The sequence below is a fragment of the Bubalus bubalis genome, chromosome 18, assembly GCF_019923935.1.
Source record: "Bubalus bubalis isolate 160015118507 breed Murrah chromosome 18, NDDB_SH_1, whole genome shotgun sequence".
Lineage (NCBI taxonomy): Eukaryota > Metazoa > Chordata > Mammalia > Artiodactyla > Bovidae > Bubalus > Bubalus bubalis.
In genome coordinates, this window is record NC_059174.1 from 33,298,436 (window position 1) to 33,313,262 (window position 14,827).

Sequence of the window (14,827 nt, forward strand, 5' to 3'; positions counted from 1 at the left end):
GACCAGACCAATCAAATACTGGTTTTAAAGGTAAATAACAAGTGTGTAAATATTAAGCCATGCTTACTCCATGGTGCCTGAGCGATTAATAATATTTTAACAAATAATCTGTGACATTCCCATAGCCTAACCTCCAAATGTGGATGTGGGTCTATAAACTGAAGGATAATCATAAATAAAACAGTAACATCTACAGAGCTCTTATCATTCCTTGTATCTTCACACACAGTTATACAGTTGGACTTCATAAGCACTGTGTGGCTTTGGCCTAATAGAGACTTAGAGAGCTCGAAAGCCAGACGTCACCCCCAGGCGGCATCACTCAAATTCTTTGCTACTTCCCCAGAACCACAGTGCCTCTCCTGTTTGAACAAATGTCACGCCATGTGCAAGCAGAAACATGACATGCAGCCCGATGGTACAACATCCGAGCTGAAATGCCTGGTGAGGCCAAGACAGGACGCTGACTTCCCGCAAAGCCCAAGTGAGCATGGGCTGCCTTGGACCCCGTGACTTTACTTCAGGTCCAGAATTGCTGAAATGGAAGCTGCCTGCAGAGAAAAGGCCTGGATCATCTGTAAAACGCATCTGGTGTGAAGAATGCAATTGCAGCTTCCTAAATTGTAAGGCGTCATGGACTGTTTCACACCTGGGTCAATCCCAACGTCAAGGATTGGTGTGCAAACGCCGGCCAAGCAGGTCCCACCACATCCCTTGACCGGGCCCGTTCCAGACCAGCAGAACTAGGAGGATGAGGGAGGGAGGCTAGAGCTTTGCCGCTAGGAACTAAAGCAGCGGGCTCTGAAATGAGCTCTTTACACCTCTCTTTCTGTTCCAATCAAAAATGTCACCTTTCAGCTGGGTTAACTGGACTCATGGGCACCCATGGCCGAAGTGACCTTCGTCATCAGCATCAATACGGTGCCCACCATGCAGACACAGAAAACGCAATGCAGCCAGGACACCTGTTCCTCTGGGGAAATGGCACTGCTCTGTCAGTTAAAAAATGAATGGGATGTAGGAGAGGAGAAATCACAGGTTTGGATATGGCCATATGACACATCTTAATAATATTTTCTCATTGCTTTCTCATGAACACTGTGCCAAGTTGCTAAAAACAAACAAACAAAAAAAAACCCATTGCCTAGAAAAGGAAACTGAGACTCCAAGAGTGTAACCAATTCCTCCATGGTCACAGAGCACCCCTATCATTTCCAGGTTAAAAGCAGCTCGTCGGTGACATCCAAAATGTGTCATGATGTGGCCACTGCCCACAAGGACAGCACAACAAGGATTAAAGCCAAGCCCTCCTTCTTCCAAAACCCATGTTCCAGTATCTGTTGAAGGAACCAAAACACAGCTGCCAAATAAGCAAGCGAATGTGTTTCCTGGATGGCTCAGTGGTAAAGAACCCACCTGCCAATGCAGAAGCTGTACGAGACTCAGGTTTAATTCCTGGGTTGGGAAGACCCCCTGGAGGAGGAAATGGCAACCCGCTCCACTGTTCTGGACTGGAAATTTCCATGGAGAGAGGAGTCCATGGGGTCACAAAGAGTTGGACATGACTGAGGCAACTTAGCACGCACGAAGGCAAACAAGTGAATACAGATATTTCTACCTCGCCATGCTACATTCTTAAATGATGGGATAAACAGGAAAAAATATTTCAACTAGAACAAGGGAAAGGAAAGAACCAATCGAGGTAATTGGACAAAGTTGATAAACAACCAGAGTATTCCAGGTATCACTCGCCTGGATCCAGACTGCACTACGAGGATTATTCCAAAGACACATGTTCGGGGTACTGACACCTCTTGGGACATATGGGCTCAGGGAGACTCTACATCCTGGCCCGAAAGGGAATGTGAGAAAGAACACAGCAGCCACTCACTTCCCCAGGTCAATGCATGCCCTGCTCAGCTCTGCTTTTCTGATGGGAGCAGGGGGCGCTCCCCACTATAATAGTAGTGGGGCCATTTCAAGGCTGATCCCTCCCCTGCTCCACTTCTCACCACTGATGGTTGTGACCTGATATCCTGTGCCAGGGCCGGCCTCCAGTTACCAGGCACAGAGCCTCAGCACCAGAAAGCTGAGTGCCCATCGCCAGGGGGAGTAAATGCCCAACGGGAAGCCTATCAACCCTTTTGAAGCCCAGAGCGGACTTGACCAGTGTGGATGGTGGTAGAGCTTGGGGGCAGAGTGACGCTTCAGCTGTCACTGGGTATGGTCCACACTTCACACTAAGACTCAGTCCCCATATTATCATCTTCCTCTCCACCCCAACCAGCCTGGACAGAGTTGACTCAGCCAGCTGCTATCAGGGTGTTATGAGTAGCAGTTGAGAGTGGAACAGATCACCCACCTTCACATCCCAGCCTCCAGCCATGACCCGATGTGACTCCTTGATCAAGCTGCTTCTTCCCTCTGTGCCCTGGCTCCTCCTCTGTAAAATAGGGATTGTTAGATTTAATGAGAAAACCCATCCAAAGCATTCACCCTCTGTTCAGCATGTTAGTGACCATTTTTACCTCCACATTGGCTGCCATACCCTAGATCTTAAGATCACTCAGAAAGTTTCTGGCTCTGAAATCTTAAAATCAAATATCTGACCCCAGCCTTCATCTTCTTAGCAACTTGAATCGCCTGCCATCTTCTGTCTGACTTTACCATGATGCCCAGCCCCTTGAGCGGCTCACCTTGTGCACACCACCTCTCGGCTTAATCTTTCTCTTCATCCCACTCTTACAATCCATCAGATTAACCATTCTCTGGGCCTGTCAGGCTCCTCAGTGCCTCTGGCACATGCCCAGAAGAACCCAAGCAAGCCCTAAACCAACCCTCTGCCCCTGGGGCTGCCCCACAGAGTCCCTCCTCATGTTGGAGGTCATGACCCAACCACTGTTAAAAAAAATATATAGGATCTATGTAAAATAAACAGCCAGTGGGAATCTGCTGTATGACTCAGGGAACTCAAACTGGGGCTCTGTGACAACCTAAAGGGATGGGAGATGAGAGGGAGGTTCAAGAGGGAGGGGACATATGTATGCCTGTGGCTGATTCATGTTGATGTATGGCAGAAAACCAACACAATATTGTAAAGCAATTATCTTTCAATTAAAAATAAGTAAATTTAAAAGTATATATGCACAGGATCTAGGGGAGGAGGAATCAACTGGTTTGGAGGTGGCCATGTGCCAGACACTGTGCCAGGCTCTTAATATTTTCCCACTGCTTTCTCATGAACACTGTGCCAAATCGTTACAAAACCCCACTGCTCAGAAAAGAAAACTGAGGATCCAAGAGTGTAATCAATTCCCCCATAGTCAGGGAAACACCAATGTATTATCCTATCAACACACCTTGGTTTCCCAGGCCAACCCCTCCATCACTCTAAGATCAGCTCCACTGTCCTCAAGAACCAGTCCCACAGCAGAGTGCTTGGCTTCCTGCTTCCAAGTGACAATAGAGGGATTAGGTATAAACTCTCTCAAAGTTCTGTGTCACTGCCTGTGCATTTTGAAGCCGCCATCTCTTTTTCTCAGGTCCTCCTCGGGAGAAGAGGGACTTGCTTCCACCCTCCTCTGCACCAGGCATCACTCTTGAGTCTCACCCATCAGTTATCACTTCTATATTCTGTGCTTCCAGGCTTCCCCTTACCAAACACCCCTTCCCCTCAGCATACACACATGCACAGGCTTCTCATACTTTAAAAAGAGAAGACAAATCCCCCTTGACCCTCTCTCCTCGACTCCTGCCCCTCACAGAGACAAGCTTCTCCAAAGAGCTGCCCACACTCCTCACCCCGCTTCCTCACCTCCACTGGCCATGAAATTACTCTAAGAAGGTCAATAACGAACCTGCAGCTGCACTCGACCCTCTTCTAGTCTTGCCTTCTCCCGGCTGCTAATTTAAAGTTCCATCAGCTCTGACTCTACCTGCTTAATAGCTTTTAAATCCTTCCCAGTTCTCCATCCCACTCTGTGTTGTGTTCTGGACTTCCAAATTTGTCCAGAGATTCTAATCTGGCCCCTACTCCATGCCAGGGAGGGAAAATGGGACTGTTACTCTCCCGACTTGCCATTCCGACACCGTTCCCACTGCCTCGCGGGGCCACACCTGCACTACCATGCCCGTGCACAAGAAAGGCCCTTTAGGACCTACAGCGGTGACCTTGAGGGCTAACTAAAGCAAGGTGACCGGGAATCTACATGGACATGAGCTCCCCTCAGTCAGGGCACATATTCATTTCCCTCTTTTGAAACAAAAATAATGCTTTTAGTAGGAGAGAAAGTAATTTTTTTTTAACTTTCAGAGGAAATTCATCAAATGTGGCCCAAAGTGGAATACTTGTATAGAGTAATAGAAACATCTTTTCCAGGAACAAATTGTATGCAGTCGTTTCTTGAGATGGTTGTCATACAGAAGACACCACTTAACAGAGATGCTGTGAGAGGCAACTTCCTTAAGAACCAGATGCCATCTCATAGGATATCTGCAAGTTCCGAATCAACGGGTCCATCCCCCTTCCCATTGCATGCCCCATTGTTAGTTCCAACCCTCAACCCTCAACACTATGACCTAGACAGATGGGGCAGTCATGATTATGCTCCTTTCCAGATGAGAAGTCTGAAATTTTTCAAGGAAAGGGGACTTTCCTTAGGTCCCATGTCCAGGAGCAGAACTTGGATTGGAACCTGGTCTCTTACCACTGTGGCATGGGGTGTCTGGACTCCAGGGTCCACGTGGTCCAATATGAGAAGCCCTTTAGGAGCTAGGCTGTCTATGACTCAGCACAGAGGCTGTGATGCCTGCAAAGGCCTGGAGGCCACAGGCAGCCACACAGATGTGTGACGAGCAGGAAGGTGAGGCAGAGGAGATGATGGAAGGGCCCAAGAAGAGGAGTAGGGATGGGATGCCCCCAGCATAGGATGCTCAGGATGAAGGAGGAAGCAGGAGGAAGCAGAAGCACGCGCCCTGAGCGTAGCCCCATGGGAAATAACCTCACACTCCCTGTTCTAACCTGAGAAGCACTGAGTTCCTCTCTGAGTCAGAAAGTGTTCTCACCAGAGACATTCCGTCCACCCTAGAATGCTAATTCTAACCTTGATTTCCCCACCATCTTTCTACTGATCCAGTTAATAATTCCACATCATTGGAGGCCTCTGGTGACCTGGTTAGCTCCAAGGTAAAGGACTCCCAACTTCCAAGTCAATGCACAATGTCCTGACATGGTCAGCACAGCCTGCAGTCCAGCATGGACCTGCCTCCCTCACCAACACACACACACACACACACTTTACATGACATGCTTTCCCCGAGTCGTGGTCTCAGAGTCAATGAATGACCAGATTCTCCATGCACCCACTCAACTTCAAGCTGAAGAATCAACTTCAGTCCTGCTTTCCAAGCAGCCACAGACTCATGTCTGTCCAGTCCCCCTGAGATGTCCCCCTTTCCCCAGCCCCTACATTCACCTGGGAGGGCTCAGGACCTCCTCCTCTCTCACCTGGAATGTGTCTCCCTGGTTCTCCCCCAATCCCCATCTGCCCCTCCTCATCACCACCCAAGGTCTCTGGAGGGGCCTCTCTAAAACAAACCATAACCATGTAACTCCTCTGTTTAACCTCCTTCAGGTCCACTGTCCTCAATATAGCCCAGGCCCCCCTCATTATTTACAACTCCAAATCCCAACCCTTCCGCATGCTACCCACTGAAGGTTAGTCATACATCCATTCATCTACTTAAATGTTTATTGAGTATCTCCTCCACTCCAGGCACAGTTCTAGGCACTTGCAATAAATCAGAAACAATGACTCCTGCTGCCAAGGAGCTTACATTCTAGCTGATGGAGAAAACAAAAAGTAATCATCATCAGAAGTTTGTTGATCATATGGTATGCTAGGAGGCAGTAAGTGCTGTTGGAAAAAAGAAGATGAGTGATGGAGGAAGGAAATCTAGAGTGCGGGGAAGTGAAAAGTGTCAGCTAGGTCATCAGAATCACCCTGACTGAGAAAAGGACATTGAGGCAAAGACTTGAAGCAGTTGGGGTTGTGAGTCTCAAGCATGTCCAGCGAAGACCAGGCCAGGCAGTGGGAAGAGCCAGTGCAAAGGCCCTGAGGAGTGCTGGGGAAACAGCTCAGAGGCCAGCATGGACAGAAGAAAGTGAATAAGATGGGGAGGAGCAGGAGATGCCATCAGTGAGGGTGAGGAGGCCAGACCACTCTCCTCTGTCAGCCCGCACCCTGCACATCACGAGCCTTTTCTCTAACACGTCACTCACAGTTCTCCCAGGAGGCTGTGTGCTCTCATGTCTCAGTGCCGTGCTTGCCTTCTGATGCCACACTTGACTGACCACCCATTCTCCTGTGCCCCTCCAAGAGCTCTCACCATCCCATTCCCTCTGCTCCCATTTTCCTTGACCATAAAAAGTCATGACAGCCCAAAACACGCTGAAACGCAACCACCCAGCTCCCTGTCTACACAAGCCCACTCGACCAAGCTCTTCCAGGACAGAAATCCTATCAGCCCTTTCCTCTCTCTTTCCCTTGGAAGCACTACGGGGCTGGCTACACAGTGAATGGACAGAGACAGAATGGGCTGCAGGAGCGTAGGAGACAGGAAAGTCGGAAAATACTGCTTTGCCTGAAAACTGAGATTCTCTTGGTGGAACACACACCTCACCTCTTTGAAACTCAGTTTCTCTTTAAGATGAATATGACCATCACAGCTCCAGAGTCAGATATGATCATCCAGAGTCATTCTGTCAGTTAAAAAGAGGACACAACTTACAGAATAGAACTAACCAAGTGGCCAAGATCATTATTATGGTTCTGGGCATTATCTAGAAAATCCTTTGTGAAAGATAAACAGGCCTCTGCTTCCAATTGTGTCCAGCTGTGTTCCCTGTGTTCCAAGAGAGGCCACGCTTATCCCACAGGAGGACTATCTTGTGTGATTTGTGATTTGTTTGCAAGACTCAGCAAGAGGAGCCTGACTCCCTGTGGAGAAGAACCCCCTGGGTGAAGAATTAGGAGGGTCCTGCTATTGACCCATCCACAGCCCAGTCCAGAAGACATTGTCTGTTTGCTGTGGGAATGCCAAAGACCCCTCCCCCAATTCAAGGCTACCCCCTCGAATTGTCAAAAAGGCCTTGTGATAGATAGAGCTCCTGCATGCCACAAGGCAAGTGTTTAAATCTTTTATAAGACAGTCAATGGCCTTTATAAGCCCTCAGACAAGAATTACACTGTGTCTGAGATGGGCCTGAAAGTCAATGGGAAATTGATCCTGTCTAGCTGGTGCTGTTTCAAGGAGGAGACTTGCAGGCTGCCCTGGGGACAAAACGTGCCATCTCCTGTGTGTCCCCGGGGCCCGGCGCATCACGTACTGAGAGTACTGAGGTACTGAGGCCCATTTCCGGGCAGAGGTCCAGGCAGCTGTAAGGTCCCACCACAGGAGGACCCCAGAGGGCATCGACAAGCGTTAGGGATGGTTATGAAGCGAGTTTACCTTTCCAGGACCGCTCTGATGTCACTGCCTGCACCCCAGGCGGGAAGCAGACAGATGATAAATGGCCACGGAGCTGGCAGCAACCATCAGTGGGGAGGCACACCTACAATGACTTTGCTTTGCTAATAACCCCATTAGCCACTGGATCAAACAAAGTGCCTGTGAGGCTGCTGTAGTTACTTCTCTGCCAAAACCCATTGACCTGACCCATACTATCTGCCAGGGGATGCCAGCGTGGGTAGCAAAGAACCTCTGCTGGGATTAGAGGAGCCTAAGGGTCCTAGGGTGCCCACTCTCCCCTCACACAGGCCTGGTCACCCCAAAGATGGCTCCTGTGTCAGGCAAGTGGATGGACTTTGACAGGGAAGTCAAACAGCCCCCCTCCTGAGAGGTGGCAGAAAAAGCATCCACTTTGGAGTCAGACAGACCTGGGGTTTGAAACCTGGTGTGATGACTTCCTAACCAAGGGACCTCACAGAAACCTTTACCTGCCCGGGGGCCGGTTGCTTCAGGTGTAAGCTGGGGAGGATTCTGTCTCGGGGGCAACTGTGATGATGAAATGTGACGGCATATGGCATGTGCAGGGCACGGAGCAGACCATCAGTGGCTCTCAGTTCTGCCCAGCAACCAGCACTGAACCCAGAACCGAGGAGGCAGGAGGAGCCCTCTCCCAGAAGCAAATGGCCTGGATAATGCAAGTGTTGGCCACACAGTCATGGCTGATTCTTTGCGACCCCATGGACTGTAACCTCCCAGGCTCCTCTGCCCATGGGATTCTCTAGGCAGGAATACTGGAGTGGGTAGCCATTTCCTTCTCCAGGGGATCTTCCCAACCCAGGGATTGAACCCAGGTTTCCTGCATTGCAAGTGGATTCTTTACCATCTGAACAGCAGGGAAGACCTGCATGATGCAACGACCAAGGCAATGCATCCTCGAGCACTGACTAGGAGCCAGATATGAAAGCCCAGGGCTCGCCATGCATCATCTCCATCCTTCCTTGTCCCAATTTTATCAGTCAGAACCCTGAAGCCCAAGGAGTTTTAGTTCATCCAGCAAAAGCAAACACTGAGGATAGGTTGATGGCAGACTTATCCACACCAGACGCCCTCCCAGGGATCAGGCTACCAGCCTGAGCAAGACAGATGCTGCTCCAAGGTCAGGCTTGGGGCAAAGCCCAGACAAGAATCAAGGCCGGTCTCCTGCTGCCAATGGCTGGACCCTTCTCTGTCCCCTGCCATCTGTCCCAACAGGAAGCACTCCTCAGAGTCACTGCCCACCCACCTCTAAGTGTCTTTTAAGTTCCTCCTGACCCACCAGCTTCTTTTACAGTTGAGGTTGTGTTTCTCAGGGCCTCACAGTGAGCCGGGAAAAGGAGCTAAAACCTTGAGACGAGACTGATAGAATTTCAGGTAAGGGCTGCTTCCTTTGTGGGCTGCTTGTTTCCTGGAATACTGCACTTCATCTCCCACCACTGTGCTAGCCAGCCAGGTCTATGGTGATCCAGCAACCCACCATGTGCTGCAGGAGGTGGGTGGGAGGTGAGGGTCTCCGTGCCCCTGAACCATTCAGAAAGATCTGCATAGCCCACTAGGGAAGCTGCCTCATCAGGTTCAGATAAAGGCTTGGAAGGGAGCAGCAGGCCAGCATCTCTGCTCCTCTTTTTGGTTAAGTATCACCATTGGTACTAAGATGGCCAGGTGTCTTTGAACTGAAAGGAGCTTTATTTCAAAACCCTTCAGGGTGCCACAGAAACAATCTTTTTCCACATCAGCAGTCTACTCAAGGCAGGCTCAGCCAAGAAGAACAAACTGTGCAGGCGGCTACAGAGGGGGAGCCAGGAGCAGTGCAGTGGTGGGCTTATTAAGGATGAGGCCAGACGGAAGAGGACAGCAAAGAGCAGCCTCCCTGTTGTCAGACAGGGTCACAGATACACACTTATGAGCAGCTGGAAATGCAGCTCCTCAACCCCACCAAGTGCAAATAACTGTAGGGCCAGAAAGGGTCTACTGTCTGATGAGTGAGACAGCACAGATGCAGGCCAAGAGACACTTAGCTGTTCACATTAAGTATATGGTGCAAGTGGCTTGGACCTCAGCCTCGGTGTTTCCTACTCAGAAAATGGGCATAAAGCAGAGACTCAAGTGCTTAGAGGTGAGGTTTCTCTGCTGTTATAAAACTGAAAACTGTGTTGGTCACTTGGTTGTGCCCAACTCTTTGGGACTCCATGGACTGTAGCCCACCAGGTTCCTCCATCCATAGAATTCTCCAGGCAAGAACACTGGAGTGGGTAAGCCACTCCCTTCTCCAGGGGATCTCCCCGACCCAGGGGTCAAACAAACCCAGGCCTCCTGCCTTACAGGCAGATTCTTTACCATCTGAGCCCTGCATACAAACTTGCATTCATTTATCATACAGATACTGAGCGCTAACTATACACCAGCACCATGCCAGGTGCTGGGGACTCAGCTATGCATGGGAGAGGCTTGCTCCCTGCCTTCATGGAATTTGAAATTTATCATGGAAAACAAAGTTGGAAGAATGCAATTATAAGAGGGATGGTGGTGGTGGCCTGTTGTGCCCATGAGGCCAAGAGAGGGGGTGGCAGGAGCTCTGAAGATGGCAGCGGAACATCTGAGAGGCTAGAGAAGTTAGTCACATGGCAGGTAGACTGGTTAAATACATGAGAGTTAGGCAAAGAAATAACTATATTGAGGATAATGGGAGCTGGGTTTCTAGTTGTCAGAGACAGGATTTACAGACATGGAAAAGATGAGAAGTCAAAGTACTGAGGTTCTAAACTGAAATTGAAGGTATTGGCATAAATTCATCTTTTTAAAATCTCTACAGAAATAGGGACTTCCCTGGTGGTCCAGTGGCTAAGACTCTGCACTCCCCATGCAGGCGGTCTGGGTTTGTTCCCTGGTCAGGGAAAGGGATCTCACATGCTACAACTAAGACTTGGCATAGCCAAATAAATATGCAAGTAAAAATAAAACCTATACAGAAACAGCTATGGAAACGTGCACAGATCAGTTGTTATCAACCAGAAGTCATTTTGTCCCTTGGAAGACAACTGGCAACATCTGACGATATTCCGGGTTGTAACTGGTACACAGTGGGAAAGGCAAGTGATGCTGCTATGCCTCCTTTAATACAAAGGCTAGCTTCCATAGCAAAGAGTTATCCCACCAAAAATTCCACCAGCATCATGACTGAGAAGACCTGATATAGATATCTGTGTGTATACAAAAAAGTGGGTAGATGGGTAGATGGATGGACAGATAGACATTGTATGTGTGTATAGATAATCATATATAGATTTCCTAGCTCAGTTGGCTGAGTCAAATTAGAAGCAATGACAGCCCAGTAGCTATGAACACATCCACTGCCCAGATCTCAGTTTCTAAATACCATTCTTTACTAAAAGGAACCAGATGTCCCTAGAAAAGATAGCTGCTTCCAGAACTTGGGCAGGAAAAGTACAAGATGAACTTGGAAGATTTGTTTTCTGCACCAGAAAGTAAAAAGGCCTCAAAGATTGATGGGAATATATTCAAAAGGGCACAAAGAGCCAGTGTGATGAGTCTCCTACTGGTCACATTTAAGACAATGTGAACATCAAAACAAATAATAATAGGGACTTATTTAACCCACTGGATAAAATCTGAATCCATGAGTCCATACTGATATGAACAATAAACTAACAAATTAGAAAGAAGGGGAAGCTCTCCCTTACAGTGGAATACCAACTAATAAACGTAGAAAAATTATGACAATTAAAAATAAAATCACCATTTGACAACCATCATAATGGTATTTAAATCAAGAGGAAGTATCTAAAGATTTCCAGGTTAGTGGGTGGGGATTTGATGAGGAGCAGGATATCAATATTGCTCTTTACAGCATCAGACTTTACTTGCACCACCAGATGCATCCACAATTGAGCATCGTTTCCACTTTGGCCCAGTGACTTAATCCTTTAGGCAGCTACTAATAACGGCCTTCCACTCTTCCCCAGTAGCACACTGGACAGGACACCTTCCTACCTAGGGACTCATCTTCAGGTGTCATACCTTTTTGTCTTTTCATACTGTCCCATGGGCTTCTCCAGGAAAGAATACTGGAGTGGGTTGCCATTTCTTCCTCCACTGGACCACGTTTTGTCAGAACACTTCACTATGACCCATCCATCTTGGGTGGCCCTGTATGCCATAGCTCATAGCTTCATTGAGTTACCAAGTTCCTTCGCCACAACAAGGCTGTGATGCCTGAAGGTGATTATCCAGAAAGAATGAAGCAGCTGGGCCAAAGCAGAAATGATGCTCAGTTGTGGATGTGTCTGGTGGTGAAAGTGCAATGCTGTAAAGAACAATATTGCATAGGAATCTGGAAGATTAGGTCCATGAATCAAAGTAAATTGGATGTGGTCAAGCAGGAGATGGTAAGACTGACCATCAACATCTTAGGAATCAGTGAACTAAAATGGATGGGAATGGGCAAATTTAATTCAGATGTCTATTATAGCTACTACTGTGGACAAGAAACCCTTAGAAGAAATGGAGTAGCCCTCATAGTCAACAAAAGATTCTGAAATGCAGTACTTGGGTGCAATCTCAGAAACAATAGAATGATCTTGGGTCATTTCCAAGACAAATCATTCAACGTCACAGTAATCAAATCTATGCCCTGACCACTGAGGCTGAAGAACCTGAAGTTGACTGGTTCTATGAAGACCTACAACACCTTCTAGAAGTAACACCAAAAAAAGATATCCTTTTCACAACAGAGGACTGGAATGCAAAAGTAGGAAGTCAAGAGATACCTGGAGTAACAGGCAAGTTTGGCCTTGGAGTACAAAATGAAGCAGGGCAAAAGCTAACCACGTTCTGTCAAGAGAACACTGGTCATAGCAAACACCTTTCCCAACAACCCACGAGATGACTCTACACATGGACATCGCCAGATGGTCAGTACCAAAAACAGATCAATTATATTCTTTGCAGCCAAAGATGGAAAAGCTCTACACAATCAGCACAAACAAGATCTTAAGCTGACTCTGGCTCAGATCACAAACTCCATATTGCAAAATTCAGGCTTAACTTGAAGAAAGTAGGGGAAACCACTAGGCCATTCAGATATGATCTAAATTACATCTTTTATGATTATACAGTGGAGGTGACAAATAGATTCAAGGGATTAGATCTGGTAGACAGAGTACCTGAAGAACTATGGACAGAGGTTCACAACATTATGCAGGAAGCAGTGACCAAAACTATTCCCAAGAAAAAGAAATTCAAGAATGCCAAGTGGTTGTCTGAGGAGGCTTTACACATAGCTGAAAAAAGACGAGAAGTGAAAGGTAAGGGAGAGAGACAAAGATATACCCAACTGAAGATATACCCAATGCAGAGTTCCAGAGAAAAGCGAGGAGAAATAAGGAGGTCTTCTTCAGTGAACAATGCAAAGAAATGGCCACTCATTTCCACCTATTAACGTTGCTAAATCTCTTCCAAAATGAGACCTCCCCTTTGATTTTTGCAACTTTATGGTCATAGTGTGAACAAAGTACATGAAAAAGATTCATAGGTTTTCTGAAGTGAAGAATTCTAGTGTGACTCTCTCAGCTGAGCCTCAGTGTTTTGATCCTGTGGTTTCTTTCACTGAAATTGAGGTGAGAGGCAAACAAAAATACCTCAAGATTTCGGATCAGATCACATCAGTGCTGCTAACAGATGGAAGGCAACAGAATGCAACAAGGTCATTTGCAAAAAGAGAAACCAAGTCTTATAGAGTTGATGCATCTTATTCAATGTCACACAGCCACTTTATGGCCCAGCTGGGACTTAAAAGTCCTCAACCCTGAGTAATCAGGATTCAGAATGCCTCAGCCTAAAATCATTCACATAGAAGGGTTTGCAGTCACTAGACTGTAAGCTTGCTGGGGGCAGGTCTGAACACAACCTCCAAGCATTTAGCCTAGAGTTGGCACTTGTAGGTACCTAGTAGGCATATTTTAGGCAAAGATACTAATGAGGTCCAATATTCAGTGGAATTTTAAAAACACCTATAAAATGTCTCTTTTAGAACACTTTCATTTGCATTTAAGACAAATTTCTATACAGTCTAGCCCAGACGGGCCCCGTGTATGTATTTACCAAACAAAAGATGACTGGTGCTGTGATAATTAATCAGTTGGCATTGACTGAAGCTCTTAATGAAATGAAGCATGAACTGTTTGAGAAAGCAATTGAAAACCATCATACATGCCATGAATCATCTCTTGAATGCACATTTATTAAATCAGAATTCATAACTTTGATATTTTATCTAACAGGTTTGTTACCCTTTCGAGACTCTATTGGTGGATAAAAAGACAGATGTTTCCGGAGCTAAATTGGAGGAGGGATGGGGGAGGTAGGAACCAGCCAGACATCAATTAAGGAGAGCAGGCAGCAAAACGCCATTATCCAGTGTTTGGGTTTCGAGCTACTGTCTTGAGATAAAATTCAAAGAAACCTTTGCAAGTGAAAAAGGCATGGAGACAGGATGCAATACCAAGGTTTCTGGGGTCTGCCTGAGAGCGGGCAGATGCTGTGATGGTTCAAGAGGCTGTGATCAGTTTGGGGGGGTCGCAGATTTGATGGTCATTAAGCTTGAAGCTTAATGTCTTGAAGCTTCAGTCAAACAAGAGTCAGACTAATGCCAGAACTTATTTTCCCTTCCTGAGGGTGTCAGCGAGCTGGAGGGGGATCAGAATACTCTCCCATTTTCAGGCTCTTCAAAGACACCTGCTCCTCTCAGTTGAAGCAAATATATATCACATCAATGTCACATCCAATGACTATTGTCCCAGGCACCTCTTTGGGTGATCAAATGAAAGCGGATTGGGAAGCATGTGAAGATGTTTAGCTCCTTTGACTGTTGGCGGCAGTAATTGGCGGATCAAGGTGACATCGTCCCCCACAGCTCACAATTGCAACACTTCTTAGAGTCTCATATTCACAAAAGGACCTAGAATCCTTACAGGCAGCCCTCTTGTGCTGAAAGTAAAGGAGCCCTTCCCTTTTAACTGCTTTGACACAATGTAGCCATTCTCCTCCACAGCCTTTCAAGCCCACCCTTTTGCCTGCTAGAATCAGGGTCCAGCTGCTGATTGACATTCCCCCGGAATGTTCTGGCACTTTCCCCTGCACAGAACAACGCACATCTAAATGATAACTTTTCTCCCCTGTAATCTGATTAGATTTCTGTAACTGCAGCGATAGAGCAATCCCAAGGGTGAACTTGAACATCAACACTTTTAGAGGAAAGTAACCA

General features: G+C 47.2%; 1 protein-coding gene across 32 annotated transcripts in view; it reads right to left on the reverse strand.

Annotated features, from left to right (window-relative positions):
• Window positions 1-14,827, reverse strand: part of LOC112580248 — a 454,297-nt gene that overhangs the window by 323,226 nt on the left and 116,244 nt on the right. For 29 of the 32 annotated variants that reach the window (XM_044931971.1, XM_044931974.2, XM_044931975.2 and 26 more), the window contains one exon: window positions 2,363-2,443. In XM_044931971.1, the coding sequence (XP_044787906.1) occupies window positions 2,363-2,443 (81 nt within the window). Of the gene's footprint in view, window positions 1-2,362; window positions 2,444-3,359; window positions 3,458-6,681; window positions 6,761-14,827 lie in introns of those variants that run through there. The other 3 variants (XM_044931987.2, XR_006640247.1, XM_044931976.2) reach the window with 2 other exon arrangements.